Here is an 11,927-nt window from a genome sequence, read left to right as displayed (position 1 = left end):
GGATGCACTGAACCTTATTGAATATTTAAAACTTTGGGATTTTGAAAACAAAAGTAAAAAAGAATTTTCTGTAAAGTACAAAGTTAGTATAAGGACAATTGATAATTACATCAAAAAGTATAATATTCCTTATGAAAAATGTGTGTTTGATGTTAATATTCCAAAAGATAAATTTGGGAGATATACAGATTTTGGGAGATTACAAATTTGGGAGATATATTTTAAATAAGCATTGTTAACAGGGACATAATAAAAACATCTTTGGATGCTGAAAAAACACAAAACAACTTTAATAATAGCCGAAAGGGTTCTAAGAATCCAAAGGGCAGTATTGATAAGATAGATTTGAAAGTATTAAGCAGTACTGCTGCTCAAGACTCAAAAGAGTCTTCAAAGTCCTTGAAACAACAAAGTCTAACTTATACAGAGAAAGTAAAATGGATTGAGGCAGCTTTGAAAAAATTTGATCCAAGGAACCATCAAATCAGTTTTAACCCTTACAGATAACTCAAACTGTACATAAAATAATAAATTTGTTTCTCTACTTTAGTTGTAGAAACAAATGATGAACTATTATCAGAATGGTATGAATAAATCAATTAAAGATATTTTAAGTGTGATTTTAAATCAATCTTTTCCAAAAAAGGAATTTATACTTACACTAAAGACCACTTTAAAAATATATATATAAAAAAAGGGATTAATTTTAGAGATGAAATGCTACACACTAGAAACTGAAGGTATTTTTATAAACAGTTTTACAACTATCAATGCCCCTGCGTTAACTGATGGTACATGTAGCTATAGAATCTAATAAAATTTTCTATATTTCCATCAATTATTTACCTATGCATTGATAATGTCTGTGTTATAGAAAAGTTATGAAAGGAGCTGTTATTTGTAAAATACTTTTTGCTTTAATAATATTTGTTTTGTTTCTCTCTTTAGATTACTACAAAATAAATTACCCTATGCTGAAATCTAAGGTGCATTGCAAAAGTTTAGGTCCACTCCTTTCAGTTAAGCAAACATAATCCAAACACAAAGAAACCAACACATACATTTATTTGTGTGGGTAGCAGAAACATGTAAAAATAATACATCATTAAATTAGCGTATTATTAGACGACTGTAAATGCATAAACACACAAAGTGAGATAATCCATGTGTTGCAAAAGTTTAGTTCCACCACATCCAAGAGAAATAACGATATGAACCTACGAGTTAAATGTTACAAACTATTTCATACGTGTTAACAGTGAAATTGTCATACTGCTGCAACTTTGAGTTGTATGATTTGCTTGATATAACATTTATGGAAACATGGACCGCGACAAGGTGTTATCTGCCTATGAGAGAGGCAAGATTGATGCATTAAAGCAGCAAGGGCTGTTTAACCCCTTAACGCCCATTGACGTCTATAGACGTCAAGAGTTTTCTTAATGCTACAGCCCATTGACGTGTATACACGTCAAATTTTCAAAAATCGTTTCTATTTTCCCTATAGACGAGATAAGTCAGGAAAGGCTTTTGATACATTCTATTGGATGTCGTTTATGACCTCAGCAAGTTTTGAAATTATACATCCAATAGAAGTTTATATTTTGGACCATTTTTTCGGTCCCCACCTATTGAAAGAGTATTCATGATCGAAAATTTCGTAATGTATTTGAGTATTCACGGTAAATGATGCACATCTGGCTAAAAGCCAGTCTTCCCCTGAAAGTTACTTGGGAATATCCCGCCAGCTTAGACAAACAGCTGTTTTCAAGGACATTAAGCATAGTACACCGAACTGCGGCGCGTGTCACGTGATCCGTCGCGATTTTTTGTTATGTGACAGATAATTCGTTTCTAAATAATACCTAACAAAAGAAATAAAGTTTTATGCTAAAATCTTTTAGATATGTATTTCATAAATTGGTGTATTAAAATGTTTTTTTATTTTTGTGGGTGTTTTTCCTGTAAAACACAAAAAAACAATGTTAGGTTAATGATATTAGTCTCAACATATAATATAAATGATAAGAAGAAACTGGTATAAAAATTATTAGAAAATAACGAAATACATTCGAGTATTTACAGTAACTAGTTCTGACGTGTGTAGAAAACTTACACCCCCTCAAGCGTTGTTTTGGAACATCCCGCGAAAAGTTTACAATCAGCTGTTCTCAAGGTCATCCAGCTGTGTATCTGCCTGTGCTAGGTGTCTCCTTGCCAGTTTTGTGTTATATGAAAAATAATAAGTTTCTAAATAATAGATAATAAAATAAATAAAGTTTTATACTAAAACTTTATAGGAATTCATTTTATAAAATGGCGTAATATAAATTATTCTGATTTTTCGTGGGTTTTTTGTAAAGCTTTTATGTCAGCATATAAAGCTAGAAACTAATAATTATAAAATAAGTATTATTGTGATATAAGAAATTGTTTGTACTGTACTTGTGTAAAAATTCTTTTTTGTACTAAACGAACTGCACCCTTGTATAGCCTTATGGTGTCAAATTTCATTGTTTACAATATACTATTTCTCTCTTCATGACAAAGTCCAGGGGGTAGTGTGGCTCAAGCAATGTAGGACAGATAAAAATCTTTCTCTGATAATAAGATAATGAAAAATATTCATATACAGAATTTTCATAAAAACTCTGCGTTCTTCTATCAAAAACATGATGTTTTGCAGGAAAAGCATGTTTACAGATGCAAATGTCGTTTCAAGTGTTGTATCTCGCTTCAAATTCGCGCTATATTCAGTCTGTTTTTTTCGTTTACTAGCAAAGTCATATTACAGTTTACCGTAGTTTTGTATTTTGTTATTCACTAATTTAAAATTATAATAAAATTTTAAATTTCCGAACAAAACAGAAAACAATTTATTTATTTATATAAATTCGCTAAAATATCGTGCATTTATTAGTTACACATATCTTTGGTTTGAAAAGAAAACAAACTGCTAGCTACAGCAAGTGAGAAGTTATTGCCATTATTCACACTACTTCTCTAATTACTCTCCTAGGAGGGGAGTGGATGAGTCATCTGAGGGTCAAAGTCAACAAAAGTTTTTTTAGTGATAATGTATAAGAAACATTATTTTTATATTATTTCGGCAATTTTTACAATAATCGACTATACTACGCAATTTTACATGCAATTGTTTACATATTTTCTCATATTATGTAACAGCGAGGGGAAATGTTTACTTTCACAAATAATTTATATCTTCACATTTCTAAAATAATGTTTACTCACCTAAATACTCTCCAAGAACAATAAATTAGCTAATTAGAGCTAAAAAACGATAGAAACAAGCAATTTTATAACGATTGTTTACATATTTCAAAGACTGTAGCCTGTGTGATGTTTAGGGCGACAAGTACAAGGTCCAGCAAGCACGATAGTAGAAATAAATAACTATATTTTATTCACGTGACAAAGTAATTTATTTTCGCTCTAAACAGGTTCTTTGGATCCCAACAACTACAAGTAACTACTATACACACACACGTTACAATCTATACTAACGAACAAAAGATCAACGAGCGCGACAACTATACGCGGGCCGAAACTTACAAACTAATACTTATGCTAATTATAACTAAGGAAAGAAGAGAAGATGAAAAATAGAAGAAAAAGAAAAAAGGTAGAAATACCCGGAACTTTCCTGTTTTTTTCAAAGACTTGGGTGGGATACTAGTTTGATGTTTTTCTTGAGGTGAATGTTGCTCCTCGTGTTATCCGTCGGCACTCTTTTCAATTTTTCTCGCTAGCTTCCTTGGGGTGAACGTAGCCTTCAATCGTCTCAAATTCGATCGGGTGGCTACCCTAATTCCGCCCTTATTCTTCAGAATTCGAGTATAAGTTTCTTTATCGAAACCTAGTTGTCTCCGATTGTCGTGCTAGCTATCTCGTGCTTTCCTTCTCTCCGTCCGTCCTCGTTGAGAGTTCTGACCAAAAGTGTCTCTTCCCTTTGTTCGTCAGCCCCAGGGCCTTGCCTCACCCTTTGTTTACGTACACCTTTCTTGGAATTGGTAATCCCACCCAAGGGATAATGAACCAGAAAGACAAAGCAAGAAAGTTCTAGAAGATGAGACAAAGAATAGAAAAAGGAAAGATACTAAACTAAACTTAAATCTATATTTACAACAAAAATATATAGCGTACAGCTACACCTGAGAGGGATGGTACTTAGTAGAAATTTGAGCTCCACTGTTTTCACAGGTGGATGATTCGTCGATCTAATATCAACATAGACAGAAAGTAACAGACTACAGTGTAAAAGAAGTTGACTATCGATTTTATCAGCCAATAATCTGCCTCCTCACCCTCTAATTGCTTTACAATGGAAGAGGACGGTATTTCGCGAAATATTTATGGTTCAGAGGTGGTGACAAAACATTTATTGGTTGAGTCAGTCAAAAGACACATACAAACAAGCAAATCAAAGCTCAGATCGCTACAGACTTGATTACAGTTTGTACAATACTCCTCCTTCCCATGTTATATCTATAGAACAACCTTCTTTTGTTTATTGGATAAAACAAACTGTCGGTCACATGCTTGTTGAGCTGTAATTGATACATTATAGCTAATTGACTATCCTTCGACAAATAAGCTTCGATTCGGGTTTGTGGGGTGGGAATTTTCAAGCAAAAAGCCGTGCCTTCTCGAAGATACTTTGTCAGCTATAAACATATGCAACCAATCATAAATCATTACTCTCATTTATTTTTACCCGAGTTTATTAAATTTATATGTATATTCATACTATTTTACGTTTATAAACGTTTTTTCAGAATCATCCAGCCACAAGTCTTTCTAAAAAACAAAGTAATTCCGGTTTATTGTGGTACTTCCGTAATACATAAAAAAATAATACATGTATAGTAGTTCATATAATAAGGTAATAATCGCTTATTATAGTGCTCTGTTATTATAATAGTATAAATAACATAAACAAATTCAAATACACACCATCGATGCACAAATGTGTGTTGACCTACTTTTACAACTTCAACCGCCCCCCTCAAACTAGTGGCGTTGTAAACTATAAGCTATATTGTATGTCTACGTCAGTTTAGTAAGCTGCGTGATTTTTTTTGAGAAAATATACCTGTCTACGTAACATATAACAGATTGATCGAATGTTTATACGAAAAACTTTTTTGATTTTTTCAAGTCTTGAATTTTATAAATTTTTGAAAACATATATATATTATACTCAACAATCATAAACGGTGATATGTTATTCATATTTCTGTAAAATTATTTACGTATAAAGGCATTTAGAAAGAACTTCCAAACACCTGCATGTAATTCTTAGATGAGCAACTTGTAATAAACATTTGCTAAATGGAAATGTGTATTGTACAGTAAGTACAAAAGTTTCCGATAGCAGGTGTAGCGCTGCCTGTGCCAATATCTTTGGTCTTAGTCCGAGAACTCCAGGTCTGCTTAGACTGACGGAAAGACATTTCCTGGACCTTCTTCCGGCGACTGACAAAAAAAAAAAAAAAAACTCCCGCTAGACGCTGTGCCGTATGTAAAACTAAGCATGACGGTGCAGGGAAAAGAATAGAAAAAGAAACCCGGTATTACTGTCAAATTTGTGATGTGCCATTGTGTCCAGCACCCTGTTTTAAAATATACCATACAATGGAAAAATTTTAAACAAACTTTACTCTTTTTTATACCATAAATTTTCTTACGTCTTAGATCACAGTATTTTTTGAAAACTTTCATTATTATCACTGTAAATAATTTTGTAGATATTGTAAATAATAATAAGATATATACTTTTATTCGTAATTATATGACTTTTATTCACTTTTTTATATTATTTAGTTGTGCAAATGTATCACTTTATATCGCATTATTGTTTTTTATATTTGGTATATAATCACAGCAAATATATAAATAATATTGTATTTTATAATTATGTTTTATTCTTTTTATTATTTGTAATGATTTAAAATATGTCTTTGTCAATAAATTTATTTTCATTTTATGTTTTGTCATGTTTTCGTTTTTAAATTATTTTTAAAGATAAACGACGAATGGCAGCTTTCCAGCATGACAGAAATATTATGCAAAGAAGCCACCGTTTCAGGCTCTGAGGCCCCTGTAAAGTTGGCTATCCATAGGAGAAGGTGCCATTTAGGAACCAATTTTTACAAATTGAAAAAAATTCGAAAAAACAACTTTTTTCAATTCAAATAAATAATATTTTTCAATGGTATTTTCAATTTTTTTGTCGAAAAAGTTACTTCAATAGTAATTAAAGGAGCTAAGGGGTTAACAGGGCCATAGCAAAACGGATTAAATCAGTCACATAACGTGGTAAACAATTATGTACGTAACCAAGAGGATTAAAACCAAAAACCCTGTTCAGGACGTCCACAAGCACTCAGTGAATGTCATCTTCAATGGGTCATAAACACCCTAAAACAATCAGGATCATAACTCAGACAGTTGGCACATGATCCAATGATTAAAGTTCATGTCAACCCTATCAAGAGCTGTAAGGCTCAGACAACTGCTGCACAAGAAGAAATGTCAGCCCAGATTAACATCAGACCATAAGATAGCACAGGTAAAATGAGTTAGAAAACATTCAAATTGGAATACAGAATGGAGATTAGTATTCAGCATTGAAAAAGAATATAATTTAGATGGTCCTGATGGCTGATGCTACTACTAGCATGATATCAGAGGACGAGATTTTTTCCATATGCCAAATGGGAGGTTAGTAATGGTCTGAGCCGGATTCAGATACAACAGGAAGACTAACATCACATTTCTGAGTGGGTGTATGAAGGCCGGAGACTACAGGAACTGTTGGATGTGCACCTCATGGCATTTGGAGAGAGAGGGTTGGACGACCTTTCTGGACATTCCAACAGGACAATGCACTGATCTATGTAGCACACACTACATATAAGTGGTTCTTAGACAATGGTGTGCATGTAATGGATTGGCCTGCTAATTCCAGACTTTAACCCCATGGAGAACTTCTGGGGAATTCTCGCTAGGAAGGCGTATGCCAACAAATGTCAGTTTTCGACTGTTGCAAAACTGCAGACAGCCATCACCTCAGTGCAGGACAAGGTAAGTCAAGATGTGCTCCAGCAACTTTTAGACAGCATGCCTTAGTGTTTTTGACATTAGGGTGCAAAAAGAGGGGTTTCCAGAATGATATGTAATTTTAAATGGTGGAACTAAACTTTTGCAACACATGGATTGTCACTTTGTGTATTTATTCATTTACAGTCATCTAATAATATGCTAGTTTAATGATGTCATTATGTTTACATGTTTCTGCTACCTTCACAAATAAATGTATGTGTTGGTTTCTTTACATGTGTTTGTGTTGTGTTTGCTTAACTGAAAGGAGTGGACCTAAACTTTTGCAACACACCTTATTGCATTGAAGATGTATTCAAGGTATATCTTTGTAACCGTCCTGTTTCATAAAATATCAAAACAACAGAAGACTGTTCTATGCTTATTTATAGTCGTCTACGTGGACGTTACTTATTAATAGGACTTTATACTGGTGTTTAAAGATTGGCACAGTAATGAGAGTTAATTCAGGAAAAATTTCTTTATTATATCACCTGTAGTAGCAATATCCGTACACATATTATACGTGTTTCGGGCTAGCATGCCCCTCATCAGCAGTATTACTACTAAGCTCTGAAATTAACAATAAAACAAATAAGTTACCATAAAATCTAAAATTTTTTTCTTATTAATAAATTACAATTTTAAAAAACCTACTGTAAATACATTCCAATTCAGAGTATGAATGGATATTTCTCGTTTTACAATTAAAGATATCGCTGTATAAAGTAAAATTAAATATAGTAAGTAAAAGCTGTAAATCATTAAAATCTAACAACTTATACATTTTTAGCAATAAAATACAAAGAAGTTGTTAGATTTTAATGATTTACAGCTTTTACTTACTATATTTATTTAATTTTACTTTATACAGCGATATCTTTAATTGTAAAACGAGAAATATCCATTCATACTCTGAATTGGAATGTATTTACAGTAGGTTTTTTAAAATTGTAATTTATTAATAAGAAAAAAATTTTAGATTTTATGGTAACATTGGTTTGATTGTGTTTTATTGTTAATTTCTAGAGCTTAGAGAGACGTATAAGCATGTGCGATATTATATGTAAATATGACGTTTTGGGGCGTGGTCTGCCTACTATTTAATCTGTGGCTGCTTGGACTGCTTGGGAGACTATCCGATTTTCTTTTGAACAATTGGTTTGAATTGCTGTTTTTTTTTCTTTCTAGGTAAGTCTAGTTTATAATTATGTCCCAGGCTCGGAAGAGGAAGACCTTTTCTCCAACCGTTCCTGAAAGATCAACAGCTAGGTTTAGGGGTGAGACTTCTTCTGGTGAAGAGGATATTGCGAATTTATTACAGGACTCAAATTTTGATGTGGCAGAGGGAGTTAGGCTTTTATTGCGATTGCATGTTTCGCTGAACGGTAAGGTTGATGAATTTATCAGAAGACTGGATCATCTGACAGAGTGGCTTCAGAATGTAGATGAGGCGTTGATTGACTTCGAGATGAGGTTGGGGGAGGTTGAGTCAAAGGTTGGAGGGGAGGTAACTGGTGTTGGGCATTCGTTGGATATGGATAAAATTTTCACGAAATTTTCTTTTTTTGAGAGAGAACTGGATGTTATGGATAATCAGAGAAGGATGAACAATGTTGTTATCCACGGATTGGAAGAGAGGAAAGAGGAGACTTCTTTGGAAATATTTGACACTGTTAATTCTTTTGCGGTTAATACATTAAATTTATCCTCGCTGCATATTGTAAACGCGTATCGGGTTGGGAAGAGAGTTGGAGATAAACCCAGACCAGTGATTTGCCAATTTGGGTCTTTTAGTGATAAATTGAGGTTTAAAAAGACTGTATTTGAGAATCGGAATCTTAATGTTTCTGTGTATGATGATTTTTCTAAACGTTTGCGAGATATCAGATACAACCTAAGGGTATTTGGGAAGAAAAAAAGGGAAGAAGGAGCAAGAAGTGTTCGGCTAAGTTATGATAAGTTACTGGTAGATGGAGTTCGGTATAAAGTCGATGAAGTATCAGCTAAGGTGGTGCCGATCTCATAGCAACCAGTAATGTCTTCTGTGTTTTCTATTATGGCGTGGAATTGTGCTGGGATTGGTAATAAACCGCGGTCTTTTTGGAGTTATTTATTGAAGTATGATGTGGTCTTTTTATCGGAAACTTGGTTTATTAAGGGTGGGAGCAGATGCTATTGGGAGGAATTAAGAGAATATCATTGTATTGTTGGTGATGCTTTGAGGGCTCACAGTAGGGGTAGACCTATGGCTGGTTGGTTGCTTTGCATTAAATCATCTTTGAAATTTAATATTATTTATAGGGATAGTTACATTGTATTGATTAATATTCTGCTACCATTAGGAGAGTTTAATATTGGTTTTGTTTATATGCAGGAACAAAGGTGGCAAGAAATTTTTGATGTACTGTCCAGGTTTGAGGTCGACGAATCGAATTGGATTTGGTTGGGTGATTTTAATGCACGGACTGGGAACGATAATGTGATTTCGACAAATATATGTGATAGTAGTGGTATTGCTGTTAATAAGAGAAGTAGAGCCTCCAAAGATGTAAATATGAATGTGAGAGGACTGAAAGTTCTTGAGTATTGTGCAGATAATGATCTAATAATCTTAAATGGTCGTGCTTCTGGTGATGAAGCGGGAGAGTTTACTTTTGTTTCCAACCGAGGGTCCTCAGTAATTGATTTGGGAATGGTTACTCCTTCTGTGTGGAACTGTATTAAATGTTTTAGAGTAGAGAGTTGTTTTTGGTCCGATCACTGCCCGATAGTACTTTATTTGGAAGATCGTGCCATAGATTCTTTGGGCGGTTCTGGTACTTGTTACCAGAGGATTTTCTGGGACAGTGGTCAGCTGGAGTCGTTGTCCGCTGATTTGTGGCGTTGCTTGGAGCAGACTCCCAATTTATCTTTGTTGGAGCTAAGTAAGGTGATATTGGATTTTGCCAAAGTGAAAGGATTGACTCAAAGGAAAAAGACTATGGTTGGAATTAATGATTGGTTTGACTTGGATTGTCGATTAATGGTTAGAGCCAGAAATAGAGCTTGGTTAGAGTTCAAGAAAAATGGTTTGCCGGCTCAGAGGAGAGTTTTTGTGTTATACCGAAGTTTGGTAAAAAAATTATGTTTAGCAAAGAAGAAAGAATTTTGTAAAAGGTTACAAAATGTTAAAAATTTTTATAAAAATAATAGATTATTTTGGAATTTATGTAAAGCAAGGGGAAATTATGCTAAGGTTAATATTAGTTTATTTGATTGGTTCAGTTATTTTTTCTCCCTTTATGGCTCTGAAAGTCCATATGATGTTGATTTAGTGGTTTTTAATGATTGTGTGACTTGGTCAAACGAAATATTGGATTCTTACATCTCGGAGGAGGAATTTAGAGTCGTTTTAAGTAAGTCGACTGTTGGCGGTGCTCCGGGAATAGATGGTATTCCTACTGAATTTTGGAAAATTGATAGTGTTTTTCTCTGTTTATTAGATAATTTTAATAAGGTTCTGAGAACTGGTGTTATTCCAGATGAATGGAAGAGTTCTTTATTGGTTCCGGTGCCTAAGGGTGGCTCAAGGTCGGTGCTTACTAATTACAGAGGTATTTCGTTGTTGTGCTGCGTCTCTAAGATTTTTTGTAGAGTTTTGTATTACAGGTTAATAAGTTGGTTGAATTTGAGAGATATTCTGTCAGAGAGTCAGGCTGGTTTCCGTGCAGGTTACTCTACTGTTGATAATATTTTTATTCTGTATACTGTTATCTCTAAGACACTAAGTAGGAAACGGCGTAAGGTTTATGCTTTTTTTATAGATTTAGCATCAGCATTTGATTCTGTTGATAGGGATTTATTATGGAGGAAATTATTAAAGTTTGGATTAAGCTTTAAGTTTGTATCTTTATTGGCAGAGTTATATAGTGGTTCGAATGTTAGGATTAAATGGAGGAATTTTTGTTCTCAGCCTTTCTTTTCTGATAAGGGTGTTAAACAGGGTTGTATCTTAAGCCCTATTCTTTTTAGTTTATTTTTAAATGATTTATTAAATTGTATTGATGATTCCGGCGGAGATGGTATAGTTGTCGGTGGTGTGTCTGTTAAAGTATTAGCGTATGCGGATGATGTGGTAATTGTGGCGGATTCTCCGAGGTCATTACAGAGGTCGATTGACCTTCTGGATAATTATTTAAGCGATAATAGTTTACAATTGAATCTTGCTAAATCAAAAATTGTGGTCTTTCGAAATGGTGGTAAGGCTTCTAAGGCTGACAAATGGTGGTTTCGAGGTGTTCCAATTTCGGTTGTATCTCAATATAAGTATTTAGGTGTAATTTTTAAAAGTAATGGTTATTTTAATACTCATGTGAGGTCTTGTCAAGTTAATGCTGAGATAAAAATGGACAAAGTTATTCATATGTGTCAGTCTGCTAAGTTGTGTAATTTGAAGGATCGGTTAAGGTTATTTAATGCCGTGGTGGGCTCATCTCTCCTTTATGCTTCGGAGGTATGGGGGTTTCAGGCGGAGAGTTTGGATACGGTATTAACTACTTTTGTTAAGAGAATGTACGGGCTTCCAAGGTGTACTCCTAGTTATCTAGTGTCTATGGAATGTTCATTGATTCCTTTGTCTTGTTTGATCCTGAACAAATCTGTTAATTGGATTTTTAGAACGTTGAGTTTAAATGAAGAACGCCTTAGTAAGATTTGTTTGCGTTATGTTGTGAAACATGTTCAGTTGCCTTTGTCGAAGTATTGGTGGGCTAGTTGTTCAAGGAACGGAATCGATTTTGATAATCTGTTACAAGATTTTAATA

At 33.8% G+C, this 11,927-nt stretch overlaps 1 protein-coding gene across 1 annotated transcript; it reads left to right on the top strand.

The window, feature by feature from the left end:
• The first annotated feature begins 7,002 nt into the window (after positions 1-7,002).
• LOC136984130 (uncharacterized) lies at positions 7,003-11,703 on the top strand. The gene is made up of 5 exons (XM_067281069.1): positions 7,003-7,107; positions 9,500-10,695; positions 10,774-10,835; positions 10,929-11,650; positions 11,692-11,703. The coding sequence occupies exons 1-5, from the start codon at positions 7,003-7,005 to the stop codon at positions 11,701-11,703; spliced, it is 2,097 nt and encodes a 698-aa protein (XP_067137170.1).
• The last annotated feature ends 224 nt before the right edge of the window (positions 11,704-11,927 follow it).

The sequence above is a fragment of the Centruroides vittatus genome, unplaced genomic scaffold (genome assembly GCF_030686945.1).
Source record: "Centruroides vittatus isolate TY-2023 unplaced genomic scaffold, ASM3068694v2 contig_120, whole genome shotgun sequence".
NCBI lineage: Eukaryota > Metazoa > Arthropoda > Arachnida > Scorpiones > Buthidae > Centruroides > Centruroides vittatus.
The sequence above is the reverse complement of the archived record's forward strand: the minus strand, read 5'-3'. Positions and strand labels throughout refer to the sequence as shown.

Bases quoted from the DNA above. Each gene is read 5' to 3' on its own strand.
- LOC136984130 (XM_067281069.1), top strand. From the start codon at position 7,003: ATGGAGAACTTCTGGGGAATTCTCGCTAGGAAGGCGTATGCCAACAAA. The intron at 10,696-10,773 runs GTCGGTGCTTAC...TTTGTATTACAG, and splicing joins GTGCCTAAGGGTGGCTCAAG to GTTAATAAGTTGGTTGAATT. The intron at 10,836-10,928 runs GTTACTCTACTG...CTTTTTTTATAG, and splicing joins TCAGGCTGGTTTCCGTGCAG to ATTTAGCATCAGCATTTGAT.